The sequence below is a fragment of the Leuciscus leuciscus genome, assembly GCF_965113295.1.
Source record: "Leuciscus leuciscus genome assembly, chromosome: 6".
In the NCBI taxonomy this organism is placed as follows: domain Eukaryota; kingdom Metazoa; phylum Chordata; class Actinopteri; order Cypriniformes; family Leuciscidae; genus Leuciscus; species Leuciscus leuciscus.
In genome coordinates this window covers 37,128,334-37,150,369 of record NC_138730.1, presented here as the reverse complement: position 1 = coordinate 37,150,369, position 22,036 = coordinate 37,128,334, and the positions used below count along the sequence as shown (strand labels likewise).

At 36.3% G+C, this 22,036-nt stretch overlaps 2 protein-coding genes across 3 annotated transcripts in view; both read right to left on the bottom strand.

The window, feature by feature from the left end:
- pard3ab (par-3 family cell polarity regulator alpha, b) overlaps positions 1-19,405 on the bottom strand; it is an 85,326-nt gene extending 65,921 nt beyond the window's left edge. For both annotated transcript variants that reach the window (XM_082173449.1, XM_082173450.1), the window contains exons 1-2: positions 19,061-19,405; positions 1,774-1,875 (exon numbers count right to left, since the gene is read on the bottom strand). In XM_082173449.1, coding sequence (XP_082029575.1) covers positions 1,774-1,875; positions 19,061-19,180 — 222 coding nt within the window. In that variant the 5' untranslated portion in view covers positions 19,181-19,405. The remainder of the gene's footprint in view (positions 1-1,773; positions 1,876-19,060) is intronic.
- Positions 10,869-22,036, bottom strand: part of LOC309501431 (uncharacterized protein) — a 188,284-nt gene continuing 177,116 nt past the window's right edge. Inside the window, exon 2 of the mRNA XM_082173538.1 lies at positions 10,869-11,624. The gene's annotated coding sequence lies outside the window, so the exon portion shown is untranslated. The remainder of the gene's footprint in view (positions 11,625-22,036) is intronic.

The window sequence follows — 22,036 nt, the reverse complement described above, 5'->3', positions numbered from 1 at the left end:
TCACTGGCTGACAGACAGGATGGCATTTTTATGGTAAAACTAGACACTATCAGCTATGTGTGAGCATAACTCTGGTGGTATGATCTCACACGCTCCTTCAGGCACAGATGTGAAGTGTCTTTTATTTCACATAGAGAACTAAAATAACGCACACACGCCCAGACACACCCACCACATCAAACACACAACTACATTCTAGCAAAGTGTCTGAGGTCTCGGTAAGCCGATATCATCTGTTCTGGGTCAGCAACATGTTGAAATGTGGGAAAGACAGCGCACCGCCTGTGTTTGGCCAGAGGGGGGCAGACATTCACCTAAACACAAAGCCAGAAAACAAAATCCCTCCTTGCTATCTTAACCATTCATTCATTTTGTTTATTAAATGTTTGCAACAGTTCAATTTAAAGACTTTTAATATAGAGTACTACTAATTAGAGATGCACAAATATTAAAGTTCTGTCTGATACCAATGTAATGAGCCACTATTCAGCAAGGACTCAAAGTGATCAAAAGACATTTACAATGTTACAAAAATGTCTATTTCAAATAAACTTTCTATTTATCAAAAACAAAAATATTAAGTAGCACAATATCTTTTCAACTGATAATAATAATAATAATAATAAATTATTAATAAATTATAGTAATTAATTGATATAATAAATTATAATAATTAAAAAAAAATATATATAGCCTTTTTTAATAAATAATACTTTAAAAAAAACAAATTAATTGTTTTACATTTTTTTTATATTTTAAAATAATATAATAATATTTTATAAATAATTATAATTACTGTTCTTTAATTAAAAAAATATATATATATTGAGGGACCCAAGCCATAGGAATGTAGGAAATATCCAGAACATCATAGACTATTATTAATAATAATAATAATAATAATAATTAATCATCATCATCATTAAATAATAACCTAAATTAATATTCTGCATTATTTTGTCAAAAACTAAAATCAATTTATTTAAATGTTATGAGTGAATTTAGGCATCACAACATTATAATGTACCATACAAAATTTTTATATTTTTATTTAGCTTTTTGCTAAGGATTACACAACAGTGTTTCAGGATTACCTTTAAGTTCATCTAAATGTAAAAATAGGGTAATTAATCATGCAAAATTAAATATCCAATATCAACAGTGTGATGTGATATATTTTTAAAAAAACTATATCAGGCTGAGAAACAATATTGTACCGATATATCATGCATTTTTACTTCTAATGCCTCAGATTAACAATACCAAGTTCCACACAGAATCTACATATTTTCCTTTGTTTTGTTTTGGGAGTCTGTGGAATTCTAAGGAATCCCTATGGTAACCTGTTAAATGGAACTGAGAGTTATTTACTCCTGTAGGTGAAGCTGAAGGCATTAGCAAGTTAACTCAATTTTTGCAAAACAAACACACAAAGGAGAGAAATGTGTAGAATTTTCTGAATGACGCAGATTGGAAATTTGTGGAAACTTCCAAACAAACCTAGTGATGCCATGCCTCAGTCGAAAGAATCAATTCAGGTCTAGCGATGCCTCAATCGAAATAATTATTGGAGTTTAGAGCAGTGTGTGGATGTGTTTGTGAATCTATTCTCAAATTAGGTCATGGTTATTGGGAGACAAGAGTCATCCGATACCTGTAACTAAAATACATACTACTAAACCAACACACACACAGGAGCGCTGCTTGTTTTAGAAGAGAATGCGAGCAGTGTGTGTGTGTGTGTGTGTTTGACTGAGAGAATGCATGTCTCACTCTGTCTTTGTCATCAGCCACATCACACAGAACATCATCCAGGTCCAGAATTCCTCCATCACCGTGTTCCAGCCGGTACACCTGAACCCAGTACTCTTCACCCTGAGAGAGAGAGAGAGACAGAGAGAACATGTTCAACTTTTGATTGACTTGAACTTAAGTGAAAGTATTCACACCCCGGCAGGACCTTAAACACACTAAACACATACAGACTCCATCAGATACAGGACACTCTAATCAATGAGGAAGAGCACACACACATAATGAAGGTTTAACTAATCAGGATAATGCACCTGAATCTAGACCATCACCCAGACAGAACAACACACACGGGTCATCATTATAACCACTCGACACACACACACACATACACACGCACACGCACACGCACACGCACACGCACACGCACACGCACACGCACACGCACACGCACACAGACAGACAGACAGACAGACAGACAGACAGACAGACAGACAGACAGACAGACAGACAGACAGCAGAGAGCAACTGAAGTTCAAAGTCACAGAGAACATGAACTGAACTATTGGACAGCAACATCTGTCAATCAAAAATAAAATGCATTTTCCAGTCAGGGGGCCTGTAATAAAAACAGAAATAATAACAATATTCAATGAATAAGTCATATTTAATAATAAAATCATATTTGATATAAGTAAAAATTATTTTCAATAATATCAATAATAAAATTCATAATATTTTATATAAATAATAATATGTATGCATGTATGTATGTATGTATGCATTTATATAAAATATGAATTTAATATTACTTATATATTGATTATTATTACTACTAAATTAATACTTAATGAATAAGTAATATTATTATAATCATATTTTATATAAATAATAATAATAATAATAATAATAAGTATAATGAATATTAATTTTCAATAGTAAAATTTATATTTTATATAAATGTTTTATTACTATTTTAAATATTAAATGAGGCATATAACTGTAGTGACCAAAAAATCATAGAGACCATTATTAATATAATTATAATACTCAATAATAATAATAATAATAATAATAATAATAACAACAACAATTTAAATAAAATAAAAATAATACAAATTAACACAAGTAAAAATAACAATATTTATTGGGCAAAAATCTGTGTAGTGCTGGGTGAGTCAACTTTTTGGTCACATCTGCTTGACCTCAAAGCTTATGGAGAAAACCTGAAAGCCACAAAACTCCATAATTTGATTATGAAGCGTTTAAGATGTGGAGAAAAGAAATCGAGCACCTCTATAGCACAAACGGCACAAGTGTAACAGGCCAAAGTTTAGCGGTTTAAAACAACAACAAGCACCTCTAATAAAAGCATTTAAAAATCATTAGAGCATAAATACAGTTTCACCACGGAGTCAAAACAACAATAAATAAGTAAACGATTCATTTTGCTATAGCCAATCAAGAGTCACAACGTAACAAGGTTATGAACCAATCAGCGCTGACTCTACCTGCTTAGCCCAGCCCTTTTCCTCCCTGAGTCTCTTCTGCAGAGAGAAGTGATGCTTCCACATCTCTAAACATCACAATCTATCTTTCTCTACACACAAAAGAGAACAGATCCAGCTAAACATGCTTTCTGTCTCCTTCTCTTCATTCCTTTCTTCCTCTCAGCTCAGAAGCAAACAGTCCTAAACGAGGACGCGTTCAGTAACGTGAGAAGTTCACTCTCAGAAAGACCCGTGTGTGTAAGCTGAGAGCATTGTGCCTTTAAAGACAAGTGAGTGTATCTGATACGGGAGAGTCCATGTCTTATTGAGCATCCGAGGAGGAGAGACATGTACACAGCAACCGGATATTCAAACTTACTTTACACTGTTTGTGTGGGTGTATATGTGTGGGATGTTTATTAATGCTTTGGTAATGTAATCCCTCACTTATGATGCTAATAAAGCTTGGTAAAATCTCTAGACAGAGAAAGCACATGTCCGCTAACTCAAACAAGGGAACGTCAGTCTCCACCAACAGAGAGCAAAGTGTTTTCATGAGAAAGAGTCTTTATGAAGCCTCTTTTTTTCAACAAACTGGCTCTCTTTCTGCAGGATACAGGAAATAAGAGTCATTTAACATTGCAAACTCACACACACTCATGTTCGGCTTAATGAGTGTTTACTCTAAAGAGGTATGCGGGCATCTGAAATATTTCAAAATGTGACCAAAAAAAAAAAACAGTAAGGAATGTGTCCTTACCGTTGTTTGTCACATTTTGAAACATAAAAAATGCCATGTATTTCACAGGCTGGTTCAGAGTGTTTGCAGAGTTATGACAACAGACAGCATATGATGTATACAGTAAAATACACAGTAATTAGGGCTGTGCGATTCATGGAAATCATAATAAAAACGTAAAAGATGTAAAAGCATGATTTTTCTGTCAGTGCTTTCTCGCCTAAATCTAGTTGAGAACAGAACAGAGTGGGTTTACTGTTACGACATGGAAGAAAGCACAGAAACAGGGAAGGTGAATTCAGGACAGGATAAGGACTTGGCCAAAAGAAATCAACATCCATGGTTTGGGAATATTTTGGATACGGGAGAGATGATGTAGTATCATCACAGAGCCAGGTAACATGCAAGACCTGTCACTGAAGCAAAACAGAGGACTCATTCACACAGAGCGCACTGTTGCGGTTAAAAACACGAGACGTGTTTTTTACAAGTTGAACTTCTTTTACTGCCTCGGAGAACACTGTGAGTGCAATGGTCAAAGACGTCAGTCTAGTGTGTTTACATAGAAAAACAAAGGCACATTCAGAACCAAAAAATAATCAACCGATAATAAAGGCATTTGTGAACTGAAAAACAGAAGAAAAAAAGTTCAAAAAGGCATAAAGAAATAACCGCCACCATCAAGTAACAAATACAGTCAAAAATTGCGTAAAAAAACCTGCAATATTGATAAAAAATTTATAAAAGTCACGATAGTATATTTTTTGCCTTAAATGCCTTAATTTGATTCATTGACGTGATCCTTTAACATTGAAATTCTATACAAAATTCAATTAAAATGACTGGAGATTGATTTCAATTGGAGATTTGAAGCATAAAAAAAAAAAAATCATTTTTAATAAGATTCAACATATACAATTGAATAAGGTTCAACAGGAAAAAACATTTGAGAAGATTCAATTTGAAAAGAGATTCAAAATAAGGGGATTCATTTTAGTTGCAGATTTGATTCCGGAAGAAAACAATCGACTGAAAAGATTCAATTTGAGAATAGATTTCATTAGATTCGAGAAGTGATTCAAGCAGCTACATGACTCCACAGAGACTTAGGGTACGTTTACATGACAGCGATGTACTAAAAACAGAAACGTTTTTCATTTTGGTTTTTAAAAAAAAGTTTTGCATACAGAGGACAACATTGTTGAAACTACGGATCCACGTAAATTACTAAAAATGCTGTATTATTCATGCCAGGCCAGTAGTTGACGATGCCACTTTGTAAAGAAACACTAGTCTGAACATGTAATACGCATGCGCATGACATCAACGTTCTCACAAATTCAATAACGGTAGACGATAACGGTAACGTTTTCAAAAACTTGCACTTTGAAACCCATTTTCCCCCCAAAACGCTGTTGTCGTGTAAATGAATTGCCAAAACACATTAAAAAGTTTTCTATTTGTAGTTGGAAACAGTGTTGTGTAAACACCCCCTTATAATCATATTATAATCACAAATAAAATATGTGCGGTCAATGCAACTTACTACCTCATAAAAAAATAAAGTACAGTCCAATGGTCATTCCAGGACAGGCAGAATCTCTCTCGGTCTTATATTCTTACAGCTTCGGTCTCTCTCAATCGCCATTTGGCTGAAATTATAGTTGCTCTGATCTGGGAATTTAAATATCAATAAATATCGGATAAATATCAAGATTACACACTAAATATTGTGAAAATGCAATTAATCCCAAACCTGCACTCAAAAATAAAGGTTCTTCATTAGCATCTATGGTTCCATGAAGAACCTTTAACATCCATGATGGCACCGTTCCATTGAACAAAGGGTTCTTTATAGTGGATAAAAGTCCTTTACACGAATACAAAAATGTATATTTACAGAATTGATCACTGAAAGGTTTTTTGGGGAACCAAAAAGGATTCTTCTTTTGCATCACCGCAAGAAAAAAACCTTTTTGGAACCTTTACTTTTAAGAGTGTGTACAATAAAATCTGCAATAAAGTATTTCCCATCATCATAATAATGAATAAACCACCTTGTGTTTGCAAGTTCAGTTCAATAATAAAATAAAATGTTTCCTTGTTATCCTGATTTGGGTGCTTTTTCACAGTGAATCATTTAAACAATTAGGCTATTAATTAATTAATTCATCTGCAAAACCAGTAATTAATTCAAACTTAACAACCAAGGCTTAAAACACCTTGTAAATCTCTATACCTTTGCCCCACTCTCCCTTTCATAAGCATGTCTGTACACCAGCACAGTGAAGCAAATCCCTGTAGCACAGCTGCACTCTTACATAACCCACACACAATGCTGTCTGATGTTTTCAGATTTCTGCATTTTATTCTTTCATTCGGTCTTTCTTTGTCCAATGTTTCAGAACAGATGACAATGAATGAACCCATAAACTCGCTCTCCATCCGAGCTGCTCTTCCCCAGAGCGCACATACACACACACACACACACACAGTCAAACTCATTTCAGCTAGACTCAATTAAGGCACATCCATTAATGCCTCGTCTAAGAGTTAAAAATAGAACGTGTGTTAACACTCATCATTCTGTCTTCAGCTGGATCTGCAGGCAGAAGAACAGACTCAAAAAATGACTGATAACCTTGTAAAACCAGTCACAGGTTCAGCACAGAAACACCAGTCCAGCAGAAATGCAATATTAAAGGGACAGCTCACTCAAAAACCATAAATCTGTCATTATTTAAACAGGTTGATCAAAACACAAATGACTTTTTCTCCTGTGGAACACAAAATGTCATTTAAGAATATCCAATCACTTAATAAAAGTGAATGAGGAGTGGGGGTGTCAAGCTTCAAAAAAGACCCAAAATCACCATATAGCCTATGAATTATGCATTATTATGAATTATGAATTAAGTCGTTATTCACTGAAAATCTTGACCAAGCACAGACATTCTTGCAAAAACTTCGTTAGTAGCAAAACAGATACAATTCGCAATTTATGTAAAATATTTTCAGAAAATAAACATTTCAAAAGTGTACGGTATATTTCACTCTTTTTTGGATTTTTATATTTGAGCTTGAACACATATTGGATGCACTAAGACTGGCCACTACTCGTAAACTGTTATGGCCAAAGACAATTCTTCACAATTTTGTCTACATAAATTAGAAATAAACACTAAAAACTAAAAGCAATGGTTTTAAATGTGAATTTAGGCATCACAATATTATAATGTACAGTATGAAAAATGGATATTAATTTTGAGATCTGCAAAATTTGAGACATTTAAGAGTGTTAAATTATTTGTGTTTTTACAGAATAACTTCAAGTAAGCGTCAGATGACAAAAAAGGTCATCTAAATGTAAAAACATGGAGAAAATGAGCATGCACAATTAAAGCTGCCGTCGGCAAGTCTGGCAGATTGGGTCGATTAGCCAAAATTTTGAATGTTTACAACTCTCATGCCCCTCCCCACTACCAGCGAGCACCCTCCCATCGAAGGTCGTGCTCGTCAGTGCGTCACTGTGCGTGTGTGTACCTGATTTTCTGTGAACGCGTCCGTCTCTTCAGCATCTATCAACACCATGGACTCGGAGGTAGGCAGCCCTGGCTAATCTATCCATAGATAGCAATAACCGAGGAATTGGAAGCTTGTTAGTAGATTTTCTCTCCGCCATCACGCTTCATGCAATCTCCAGGCGAACTTCAGGCGTGGCGTGTGCATGTGATATTAACGTGCGCGAGTGAGGGGGGATCTGTGGCGTGTGCACGACCTGTGATTGACAGTCAGATATCACACCCCCCTGCGCTGATTGGACCTGATGAAGCGGGAGCGCTGGATTTTTGCAAAACAAATAACACGCTCCAGGTGGAGTTAAAAGCTCTGGTTTTTTTCTAAAACCACCTTATTTATGTTGTTCTGTCGGATTATAGTGTCGATTACACTGAATATGATAAAAAAAATGTTGCCGACGGCAGCTTTAAATCAACTGACATGGTATCAATATATTGTGCATCCCGATTCATACATTAAAAAGCATTTGAAAAGTATACCAATATAAATGAAGGCATAGAAAAAGTTTCTACGTTTTGACCTTCATATAATAAAAAGAAAAATGTTAAATCTGTTAGTTTTAATAGAAATGAGCCTCTGGGACATAAAAGTGCCCATATAGCTGACGAAACACCTGTATATACACTGAATCCATGTTTATACAAACACTTGAAGCTGCTTATAGCAGAAAGCTGCCGTCTTTGACTATTCCAGCGACATTAGAGCTGATGTTTTAAATATCATGACAAAGATCTTACAGACACGACCATATAAAGACACAATCCCTCCATCTCTCCCTCTCTCGCACACACACACACACACAGCGGGAGATTCACACAAATGCAAAAACCGTGCTGCTAAAAGCCGTCTCCTGAGGAATAAGTCCTTCGTGAGCTTCATGCAGCCTGAAATACCCCTCTGTGGATCTCATGCTATTCAGAATAGCTTGGCACCCAGATAACAACTTGCACAAACACACAGTGTTCACTTGTATGGGCAGGCTTTGCCACCCTTTTGGGGACAAATTTCTGAATATGTACCCAAAAGAACAGCATTACCTGTCAAAACTAGTAACAAATGTTCATAACTGGACAAAATAAGGTCTTGTTTTACATCTGCAAATTTCAGTAAGAGTTTTGGTTATAGTTCACACTGATACATACTAACACCATGATACATACTAACACCATGATACATACTAACACCATGATATTTTTTGTTAGTGTAGTAATCATAGCTTATAGCAAGAAAATAAATGGAAATGGAAATTACTGGCAATAACATACAAAGTCATATGTGTCCTAAACAGAAGGTGCAGGGTCGTTCTGACATTTACACCTAAACAGACACTTACTGAATGTTTGACAACTAACCAACTTAATCACGTGGGTGTGCTGTCCATCTATAATGTGCGACTGTCACTTTAAGAAGCATTGAACCAATGAACTCATCCGTGTATGTGACCCACAGCAGTACTGAGAACTTTACACCACAGTGTCCACACTGCTGTTTTACAGGCATACTGTGTGCATTTATGTCATATGTGGGGTTTAAAACACAATTTTACATTGTAACAATTAGCCAAGACTTGCAGTGATATCAAAGAATGCCTTCAAGTACAGAAAGATGATCCATAAATGTCACAACTCTGTCCATAAATTCACCCAATTCTTCACATTAGATCTGAGATAGTCTTTCTGTAAATTTAACAGCTATTTAAGTGTTCTCTTAGGCCCAATCCCAATTCTATTTTATACCCCTTCGCCTACCCCTAACCCTTCGCCTACCCCTAACCCTTGCCCCTTGAAACAGAGTGTCAAGGCGTAGGGGTGAAAAAATTCCCCTAAGAAATGGGACACCACTACTACACCGTTACATGTCATTATACATCGTCGCTAGCGCCTACGTCACAGGAGATGCGGCAATGTTTATTACAAACTTCCAAGATGCCGTCGTCAGCTGTAGTCTTGCGTGAGTTACAGCTATTTTTTGTATTTTTCTTCTGAAGTTTGCAGAAAATAACGAAGATGACGATATCTTCGACGCCTAAAAGCTGCGTTCACACCAAACGCGAATAGAGCGTCTGGCGCGAGTGATTTCAATGTTAAAAGACGCGTCTTGCGGCGCGAATGAGGCGTTTAGTGCGGCGCGGTGGACGCGAATTCGCCTCATTCGCGCGTCCACTTCACTTCAAACTTTTGCTTTTTACACGCGTCATATTGTTAACGAACTTTAACGATTTTTTTGCAACTGTTTCTTTGAAGAACATGACCGTAAATATGAACACAAGATTGAATGTGACAAAGAAAATGATTATTTGCAGTCATGTTGCCTCTGTAGCCGGTGTATGCAGGTACATTTCTCATACCCCTTCGTTTGAAGTGTGGTCCCGAAAAATCTTTGTTTCAAGGGCTATCTGGCCCTTCCCCTTACCCCTACCCCTCCAACCAAAAGAGAATTGAGACAGCCCTACCCCTTCACGTGCACACGCAAAACAGAGGGGAAGGGGTAAGGGGTAGAATTGGGATTGGCCCTTAACATATGCCAAAAATGTACCCTAGCCTGGGTTTCCCCATGCTGCCTTGAGCGCAGCGCGATTTTTATTCACGCTGCTAGGCAGTCTGGACACCATGGACCAGATTTTCCCCTCAAAAAGGGATCCAATCACAGAACGGGGAGGGAGCAGCAAGACGATGACGACATTTATGCGACACACCGAAGCAGTTTGTTTATATCTATGGATCCAACATGGCATCAGACGCGAAGTTACCTTTCGATGCAGCCTTAGATAGTGTTCTAAGTAGTTTAGAACGCAAGTTTATTTCGTCTTCTTCCTCGTCGAATTTCTGTCGCTCTACATACGTCATCTGGTATAATTGAAACGATTGGCTATGAGCTACGTACAGGCGCATTTGATAGACATTCGTAGCGCCCAATAAACGGCTCTGGGCATTCGTAAACCACGCCTCAAATACGAGAAAATGAACATATGGTTCCCAGACCACGTCTCAATGAGATGTGGTCTGACGTTAGCCAGGCTACCTGTACCCAGTGCTGTACGTTAATGTTTTCGCTCATAGCACTGGTGATCAGTTCATCAGTTCAAAATGTAACTGAAAAAAGACATTAATGTTCCACACAGGACACACAAAATACAAACCCTAACAAGAAAAAAAAAAATTTTTTTATATGCCAAAAATGGCAGACTGCAGGAACGTAACCACCTGCTTAAAGTGCCCCTATTATGCTATTTTAAAGTTCCCTAATGTTGTTTTGGAGTCTCCTACAACAGGTTTACATGCATCAAAGATTAAAAAAAAAATTCTCAAAATGAATTCTCATAAAATACATTTGCACATCCCCACATTTTCAATGAGTCTCAACCGACTCGTCAGATGAATCAATCTCTCTAAATCCCTCCTTTCCATGAGCTGCTCTGCTCTGATTGGCCAGAAAGCTCAGTCTGTTGTGATTGGTCTACCGCGTACAGCACGCGTCGGAAACAAAAAAGTCCATTGCCAAAACAACGTCAGCTCTGCTTGTCCTGAGGCTTCCTACACCGTTAACTAAATACAGTAATGAACAATGACATCGATTTCACCATATCAGTAAGACAGTAAGAATGTGAGTTAACCAGTTAGCAGCAGACCTACACAATATAAAACTCAAAACTAAGTATTTTGAACACCATCTTTCAAGAGCAAGCGGTTTGTGAATCCTGCATTGAACTCCGAGATTTGAGAAGCAGTCGTAAGTAAAATAAAGGGAACACAGCAAAAGTTTAGGATTATACTGCTGTGATATTGTGGTAAAGATGAATTTTAACCACTGATTCTTCACACTCGTCCTTTGGCAGAAATTGGCAGTGAAAATAAACTGGCTTTACCTTCACATTATAGAGCACAGCGTCTTCTCGACATGATGCTATCCAGTATCCACAGGAATCAGCTGTTGGTTTGAGGGGGTTCAATGGTGTCTGCGCGTGCAATAAGTGGGCGGGCAATATGCTAATGTGACGTCACAACGAAACGGCTTATGACTCGTTTGAAAAACGATTCATTTAATTGACTCAGAGTCGACTCTTACTTTTGAAAGACAATAATTTTATATACGGTGCACTTTCAGATTAAAGAATTTGCAGTATGTTTTCATTCACAGCTATGTTACACACTACATGAAAGGTCATTTTCAAAAATCCATAATAGGGGCTCTTTAAAATGTTTTTTTTAAATTAGTTTATTTTCTATAGCCCAATATCACTAATCACAATCCAAACAACATCTGTTTTGGTTACGCACTTGAAAATACTGCTTCATTTTTCTATAAATCATTAGAGAGTTCCACAGTTTTATTATAAAGTATTATAGTGTTATGAAAAAAATCTGTGATGGTCAGGAACTTTTGTCAGGAAATCTTATGCATCCACTGGGAGACAAAAAAAAAAACTCTATATCTAAGTTTCAATCGAAAATTTTACTTTTCCTAATTTTGAACACATTAGTGAATACATTACACACATGTAAAATAATGTCTGTTCCATTCATACGCGTAGCTGGAGGGCATCCTTGCGCATAAAGTCAACAAGTGAGACTTGGAGAAGTCATAAAACTTATGATGTTCCAGGAAATCATTTATATGGATAAAGACATTCAGAGATCGCTGCAGCAGAATAAAACACAGATAGAGATGTTTTCTGACTGATGAAACATGAAGACTATAAATATGATTTCAACAATAACTGGTTTATCTGTGTTTTTCTAGACATCTCGGGTATTTTCATAAGAATAAAGTATATTTATAATGCAATGTATAAGTGACTCAAATTCACAGCACTTGCAGAGATGGAGCAGCATTACTGCAAACCAATCGATCCGCTCTGATATCAGTGAATTTTACGATTTCGGTTTAAATTTGGTTAATCGATTTATCTCACTTTTGATTTTGTTAACATTACTGGTGTAAGTACTTATTTTTAAATGCATTACCTGGACATTTCTTTTCCAAACTTCCGCAATACGTAGAACAACCAACTTAATAAAATGCTGCCAGATCAAGGTTCATCTGTTTAGGATAAAACTGAACATGCTTGTTAGCGCAACATAATATTTATCAGAAATGTCGCCACAGGCACGTTTTTCCCAATGTTTTCTGAAAGGTTATAGCTGAGAGTTTCTCCGAAGAAAGTTTAGCAGCAGGCTGAGGGTTTCTTTCCACAGGGAACTTACTAACACAGTGTTTTCCAAAATACATCTAGTACACCAACAGCGTCATTCCCTGTGGAGAAATCTAGGATTCAGTAGAAATAGGAGGATCTACCCCACCCCCACCCCAAAAAAGAGGAAGCCAATCACAACTCAAGGTCAAGATTTTCCTATGCCACAAAAACCTTACAAAAACACAACATTCAAAATGCAAACTGACAGATGTTTTCAATCCACACTTATAGGTTATACTTCAGCTAAAAGTTTCTTTCTCTTTTTTTCCTTTTATACAGCAATAAGTGCAAATACACGCTTTACGGTAAGATGAAACCTCTGGTGGCCTGGAGCGCAGTGCCTAGTTGTGTCAGGAGGATTGGGAATCACCTAGAAGCCCATGCTAATGAGACCTGGGCCTCGGTAGGTTATCTGTTAAAGCTACACCGATAATACATATACATTATATAGATAGATCGACAGATCGATAGACAGACAGACAGCCAGCCAGACAGACAAACAGACATAGACAGACAGACAGACAGACAGACAGATAGACAGACAGAAACATTTATACAAAATATATATTTTACTGTATGTTATTATTAAAATTGTACAAAACTAAATTGTTTCACATCAAATTCATGTCATAGTTTTAGCACTATGAGCAGCATGTTGAATAAATATAGCAGTGCTTCAGCAACTTTCTTCTTCAGGGTTTTCATATCACTTTTCTCAAATGAGAGAAGAACATGATAATTGTGTAGAATGTCTAAAAAGCATGTCTAATAATTTTCATTTATAAAACCTTAATTTAATCAATGTTTTAAAATGTATCTATCTATACACACACACACACACACACACACACAAAGAGAGAATCAAAAATAAAAATTATATATAAAATGAAGATATTTATGATATTGGGCATATAATAAATAAATCACAATTAACAATCAACTCAAAATCAGAGCTCCTCCCAGTCATATTCAGATCACAACCATTACAGCTTTAAAAAAAAATGTTAAGCAATTCTTTATTAGATCCTTATGGACACAATCCCTAATTTTCACAATTCAGTGGCTTCTGGCTTGTGTAACTATTTTCTGTGTCAGTGTGAGAGCTGAGCCCTCCGTCTACTCAATCACATCACAGAGATATTACAGATACAGACACCCTCAGTAAGATGAGTGACAGATAATCAACTTTATTTGGAGCTTATTAAGTCATCTGATCAAAAATCTGTCAAAATCTGTTACATATCGATGATTTTAGCTCTAATATTCCAGGGGTGAACTATATTTGCTTTTTGGGTACTTAATACAATAAAACTTAATAAAATGCGCTGGAGACTTACGAAATGCTTTTTGTGTAGTTCATTATGCTTATTTTATGGAATGATGAAGTTTATTTCGTGGCTCAAATAAATGACATGTTCAGGCCCTTGCACACTGAGTCCGAAATTCGCATCCGAAATTTTCGCACATTAAAAAATAAATACGGCCTCTCATGTTATGTCAATCACGCTTATGTCCATCATACTTTTTTTTTTTTTTTTTTTTTTTAACCAGGAAAGGGGTTTTGATGCACAAAGTTGTCGTTTATCATTGTCGCTAATCACAAAAACCTTTTTTAACCCATGAAAATGCAGATCCTGTTGTAAACAATAGTGAAATCACTTTTTTAAAACAGCTGTTGTTCCATTAATAACCTTTAGCAGATTTTGACTCATGGACTCTTTCCCACACTGATCTGAACTCATTTATGAATGAGTCACTGAATGAGGGAAATATGCTGTACTTCCCTCTGCGTTCACATGTATAGAAATCCAATATTCTACAAAACGTTTGATCAATTTCTGTCTTATGCAGCATGCATTTATCAAACAGCATGTCAACAAAAAGATTTTGAAGCTGCCGACAGTAAAATGACAGAAAAAAGGCACCATAATACAAAAAAGACAGTCAGAATCCAGTTCTATAGGCACAGCTGCTGCATGAACACTTGCGTCTGAAAACCTGCCAACACACTGCAACAGACCAGAGGAGTGATCAGCTGGGATAGCTCCATTTCATATGCAAGGTTACATTAAATGCCCTTGTTTTCAGTTTGATGCCTTTCCATATTTCTGTTGTAAATCTGTTGTCATATTTGAGTTCGCTGTGATCCAAACAGGGATTATAGGGCCCATTCAATACAGCACACACATACACACAGACTAATAACCCTTCAAATTTAAAACTTACAGAGATTATAAACAGACAGGAATAATGTGTGCTGGTGCTCTGATGGATAATAATTCCAGACAACAGATCAGCCCTAAAACCGAACCCCACAGTCTCACACAGAACACCTTCGTTTGTGTGTTTGGTTTAAAGAGCAGCTGAAAGCCTAGAACCTAAAAAGAGAACGAGAGCAATGTGAGCAGAAAGAAAAAAAAGGCGAGCTGAATGGAGTTAAAGAGTAGCAGAGGTATTTGGGGAAAGCAAATGGAAAGAGTGACAAAATAACATAACCAAGGACACCGCAGATCACACATTCACTAACACCGTCCCTGTCTTTCTCTCTCAGAGCACAGACACCGTTTTTAATTATTCACATGACTCCATTTCCTGTGATAAACTACAAATGGACACCAGCGTATCAGCTACATCACAACAGCACTCCACTTCCTTGTAATAAAGCAACATCACACAACGGCAACATTGTCTCAACGACACTCCACACACACCATCACAATTTCAGCTAAATGATCTCAACACCCCAAACATGCCACATCATCATACTGACTTTAGTTTTCCCTCATAATAACAACACTCCAAATCAGCATAATATCAGCTAATTATCATAACAACGCTCCACGCCTCAACAATAAGGATGTGTTTTACTTGTACTTGTCCCATCAACAAATACCTGACCCCATCTTTTATATATATATATGTGTGTGTATGTATGCATGTATGTATATGTATATATATTACGTACCATGAACTTTTTAAATTATTTATTTGTTTATTATATATTTAATATATATTTGACTGTTTTACAAAAAGAAAACAAGCTAAAAAAATTGCAATTACAAAAAAAACCATTAAATTATAGAAACCATATTATAGAGACCATAACACATTACAAAAATTTCTCATTTGTTAACATTACTTAATGCAATAACTAATATGAAATTAAATTAAGCATATTTTTTACAGCATTTATTTTAAAGGACACAACATTTGATTTTAAAAATATATTAGTAAATGCTGAGATTAACATTAAATACAATTAATAAATGTCATAATTGTTCATTCATTGTTAGTTCATGTTAACTAATGTTAACAAATTAAACCTGATTGTAAAGTGTTACCAAAATGAGCAATAATTAACCATTTTATCCATTTCAACCATATTAGCTGGAATTATAGCCTAGTATAGCTATGATGTAACCTCAAGACAGCTGTAAATAAAGCATTTTGGCTGGAAAATACAGCGATTTATCATTTTCGAACCATTCTAACTGATACTTCAGTTCTTGCTATTTTTGACAAAGCCTCTTCTATATAGCCAGCTAGTTATCTTTAGCTTTGGTGACATTTTTATCAGTGACAATGTTCAATATACAGATCACAATTCCAAATGTTTACGTTTTCAGCGCAGGACAACTGACAGTTGGGTCAACTGGCTCAAACTTCTTAAACAGGCCATCCTTAACTTCATCATATTATTAGATTTGCCATAACAATAACGCTCCATTAAACTGCTCCATTACAATAAAACTCTATATCATCATGACAAAAATCTACATCATCCAACAACTGTCATCATCACAGCCATATACAACAGCAATGTTCTCTTTAATAGCAAACAAAGTGGCAATAACTTTCATTTAACACTGAATCTTTCACCACACACAAACACACTCACAGGTGGCGAGCACTGTAAACACATGTAAACTATTCTGCTCATACGCTACTAAAGGAGAAAATTATTTATTCATGTGAACAAACATGCTTTTGTCTCTCTCACTCCTGCTCGTCCTTTGTATATCGAGCTGAATCTCCAGGCCTCGGATCATTTAACTTTAAAAGCTGCGTATTGAACGCTATTAGTCTAAGTGCTGCTGATTCTGAATGCTGATTTCCCACCGGCGCAAATCAGACTTTGAGGTATTCTGGGAGATCAACTAGTGAAAATGGTGGTCAAAACACAAGTCCAAGCTGAAGTTAAATACAGATCAATGCTTAGAATTAAAGTTATAAAACTAATTCAGTCAAGAGCAGAGAGTGATTTTCTTAGTCTTTTGTTCTTTTATTAACATGACAGCAGCAGGAATATTAGACTGCTGTCACTTTAAGAGTTTATGCACGGATCCAATATACTGTTACACAACATGCGTTATCTTTCTCAACTATTTAACATTCCGAAACTGACTGCGTTTAACAGAATACTTGTCAAGATGGCATTTTGACATAATTTTGTGTGTATTTTGACCGTTTTAGCTCATACTTCGCTTATGCGCATTCCACCCCGTCTCGGAGCGCGCGCACAGGAGGCCGCCTAGGGAACAGTATCTCTTTCGTGGCTTAATGCGCTTTAAATAACGCTGTAATATCAAGCACGTCCGGCAATTTAGCAACAACAGACTGCATTTTACAACACTCACTTATTTGGCTGATTTGGATGACGGAATGCGGGAGCGGCACAATTATCATTTCACATCGATTATCTTGTTTTCATAATCGTTGGAAGGCAAAAAACGAAAATCAATTACGATTAATCCCACAGCCCTATTAAGCACATAACATTACAATAATAATGAACTAAACAATTTACAGAGATCCTACTTGCAGATTTATTTCGGTGTTGATGGTGTTGACAAAGAAACGCATAAATCCGGGTCCGAGGACTTGATCAGCTCCAGGTAGAATGTCATGTGTTGACATCTCGAAATTACAGTTATGACATGGCGTGAACACAGCATAAGCTTTGTTGTTTTGGTTTAGAAGGAACTGTAAAAGGCGGCTGCTGTTTGTTTGTGGCGCTCGGTGACTGTCTGTCTGCAACTCTGGATAGCCTTACGGAACGCGCTGATGATGCGTGATGTCCGACGAGCAGAGTGCAGGGAGGTATGGAAATACATTTGTTGACAGGCAGGTAGGACAGCGTATCATTGCATTCGGACCGAATGCAATGATTGGATGAATATTTTTTTGGTCCTGAGACTTCCACAGAAGATATATATAGGCCTACATGTTTTAATATTTAGATCACTTATATTATTGATTGCTATCAGGATGTGAAGAGAGTTTCAACCAGTATAACAAAAAGTGTTTATAAAAGAAATTGCCGACCCTACTGTTAACCGGTTTGTAAGGAAAAGAAAAAAATCACGCCATCTCAGCATGATAGGGCCCATGAGGGGTCAACCCCTTATATAGAGTAAAATAACATTTTCTATTAGTCTGACATGACATGTCTAGAGACTTATGATATTAGAGACTATATATACAGAGAGAGAGAGAGAGAGAGAACCTCAAACGCCCCACAGAAAACACTGACGCAAACTTTTGACGCAAAATGAAACTTGCAGTTTAATCAACGAAGCTGAACGTCCAGAACTAGGCGCGCGGACAGTGAGCTCTTTCTCGCGCTACACAGACAGCTTTGTTGATTCCTCAACGACAGCGTTGCGGATTTGTCGCGTCGCTCTCTTTAAGTGTAAATATGTTGTAACTCGGTTTAGACGTGCCAAATGTTTAGAAGTCATATCACAGTGATCACTGTTAGCCTAGCTGCAGCAGCAGCTCTCATTAACTCATTGAAACAAAGCGCAGGACTCATACACATTATGAGAAAAGTTCAAGACGATTTTTTTCCCATTAAAAATAGCATAAGGACGCGTCAGCTGCAGCAACCCGCCATGTAAACAAAAAGTTAATGTACATGATATTGCACCCTGGTAAATAATGTAATTTCTAAAGGGTCCCAAAGTAGGGTAATAACGTCTGAAACGTGGAGTAAACTTCGCTCTCTCTTATATTAGGCTACTTCATATTTGCCCTATTTCTTACTGGTTTCTAGCAATCTGCTGTAGACATAAAGAACAAAGAAGACGTCCCAACGCATTAGAAGAGGGTAAAAACGCACAAAGCTTTATTAACTTGTGAATAAATCCGTTTTTCCCCCTGTTCGGTGGAGTTGAAGTGTCCGGACTGTCCCAATCCCTTCCCCCGCTCACTTACTCCGTCTCTACACCGCCATATTTGCAGCCCTCACCGGCGCAACTATGTTTCCAAAGCACAATCAGATGATACACTAAAACAGCAGCTCACCTTAGCGATCGCTCTCCTGTACCGCATCGCGGCCTGCTGAACGAGCCAGTGCACTTTAATGTTGCCATCTCCGCAGGGAACCACGACCCGAGTTCTTCCAAAACACACCGTCACTTTCATAGTTCCAACTCTCCTTAGACCTTCCCGAATCCAAGGGAAACTCGGGATCAAAGGCTCCAGTGCTCTGATGCCCAGATCATTAATAATCTTTGGTTCAGCACCTTGACGGCTTATTGTAAGTTACAATCGGTACCCGTTCCGTTTCATCGCGGCGGCCGGGCGCTGTGTGGCGGTGTATGACCACCTGTTTAGTGTTTTGGGATCTGTGTACGGGAACCGCGCCGTGTTCAGTCGGTTCGGGAGCAACGAAAACGAGCTTCTCGCGCCCTCTGGTGGTGGTAAATGTGACTGCTTGTACTTGGGATGACAACATAAAATTTTATTTTATTTTTTTCAGTTTTTTTCAGTTTTTTAAACGTTCAGGTCCATGTTTTAGGTCCTCACATATATAGTGAAACATGTGAATATCAATTTGTGAGGGTTGGGTTAGGCAGAAATGCAATCACAATCTCTTAAATCACAACATTGACTAAATTGATCTTAAAATTAGAGCCTTGTGAACAAACCAAAGTCTCCAAGTCTGCATGGAGAAGAATGTTCTCTAAATGTTGCAACATTATACTTAAAAGTTAAGTTAAAATCAAATGACCTTCCAAGTAAAACAACCAAGTAAAACCTCAAATAATGTCTTTTAGACAATTATTGCTCAATTGACAAGAAAACCTCTCTAAATAATATAGTTATATAAAACTAACCTGCAGCATATACACAACTATTAACCAGGATTTACGATTTCACTCCAACTTGAGACAGAATAATACTTGGACTTGACTCAGAATTGGCCTTGGAAAGACTTATGACAAAAAAAAACACTCAAGTATGTCAGTATGGAGAGATAAAACTAAAATAAAATAAAATGAAGGATTAAGTTATCAATTTAATAATTTAAACATAAAAAATTTAAATAAGTAAATCACTTTTTATATGGACACATTAATATACATATTTATTGTAAAGCGACCTTGAGTTTTATGAAAGGCGCTATATAAAATAAACACATTATTATATATGTGTATTAATCTGTCCATTTAAAAAGTGATTGATTTATATACATTTTTTATGTTTACATATTTTTTTTTTTTTGTATTTTTTATTAATTATTTATAATTCTTATTTATTTGTTTGTTTAAAATTGTATTGATTAATTTAATTGTTTTGTTTATTTTAAAATATGAATTAAGTTCTAAATATGTTTAAAACTTAACTCATATTCTAAAATAAAAAAATGCCAGTTGCTTTTCTTTATCCAATCATCTTTCAACTCAATTTTTAAGAGAAACCCACTCTCTAAAATAAAATACGTCTATTACATTTTTCCATTTAAAAAGTGATGTATTTATTTATTTCCATTTTTATGTTTGAATTCTAAAATATATAACTCATTGCTTCATTTTTTTTTATTTTTTTTTAAATCACTCCTATCATTTGTCAGTGTCAGCATGTGGACATTAGCTTCCAGACATATGGACAATTGTGCATATATTTATGTATTTGTGTGTGTCAGATTTAACTTTCTGCTTGTAGGACAAAGCTGTACTAAAATAGAAACATTGGGAACATAAAAACACACTCAGGGCCTGATTCAGATTAGTTCTACACACCCAGTTGAGGGAAGCTTTAGTGGAACAGCTGTAGGATTACGTACACATGCTTTGATCTACGTATAAGGCACGGTGAGCAGATGCTAGATCCATTACTGAAGAACTGAAGCACTGAAGAGAACCGTTCTACCAACCCTCTCACACAGAGTCAGTTCTGTGAGTTGCTGTCTGCATGTTAAAGCCATGAAGTTTTGTCTTTGTTGAATCCCAGAGGTGGAGTCTACAGTGACTCATCATTTATGGATGAGCATCTGCTTTTCGCTGACATAGTCAGTGGCCTCCTCCTGTTTTTCAGTTATCGGTGTGGTTTCCAGTCCAACAAATTTGGCAAATAGTTTCCAACAAATGCAATCAACACTGACTTGTGAGTTCTTTGCGCAACATGTTACATTGTGACCTCAAAGGTGCAATTGCTTGCAACAAACAACTAAAACTATCAATCAATCTATCAATCTATCAATCTATCAATCTATCTATCTATCTATCTATCAATCTATCTATCTATCTATCTATCTATCTATCTATCTATCTATCTATCTATCTATCTATCTATCTATCTATCTATCTATCTATCCATCGATCCATCGATCCATCATCTATCTATCTATCTATCTATCTATCTATCTATCTATCTATCTATCTATCTATCTATCTATCTATCTATCTATCTATCTATCTATCTATCTATCTATCTATCTATCTATCTATCTATCTATCTATCTATCTATCTATCTATCTGTCTGTCTGTCTGTCTGTCTGTCTGTCTATCCATCAATCCATCATCTATCTATCTATCTATCTATCTATCTATCTATCTATCTATCTATCTATCTATCTATCTATCTATCTATCTATCTAGCTATCTATCTATCTATCTATCTATCTATCTATCTATCTATCTATCTATCTATCTATCTATCTATCTATCTATCTATCTGTCTATCTGTCTGTCAATCTGTCCGTCTATCCATCGATCGATCGATCTATCTATCTATCTATCTATCTATCTATCTATCTATCTATCTATCTATCTATCTATCTATCTATCTATCTATCTATCTATCTATCTATCTATCTATCTATCTATCTATCTATCTATCTATCTATCTATCTATCTATCTATATGTCTGTTTATTTATAGCTTTCTGTCTAACATTACACATATTACATCTACTGTGTGTGAGAACTGAAGAACTGAGAAATGATGTCGTTCTTCTAGCGCAAGATGGCGCTACTACATCAAACGTCCTTATTT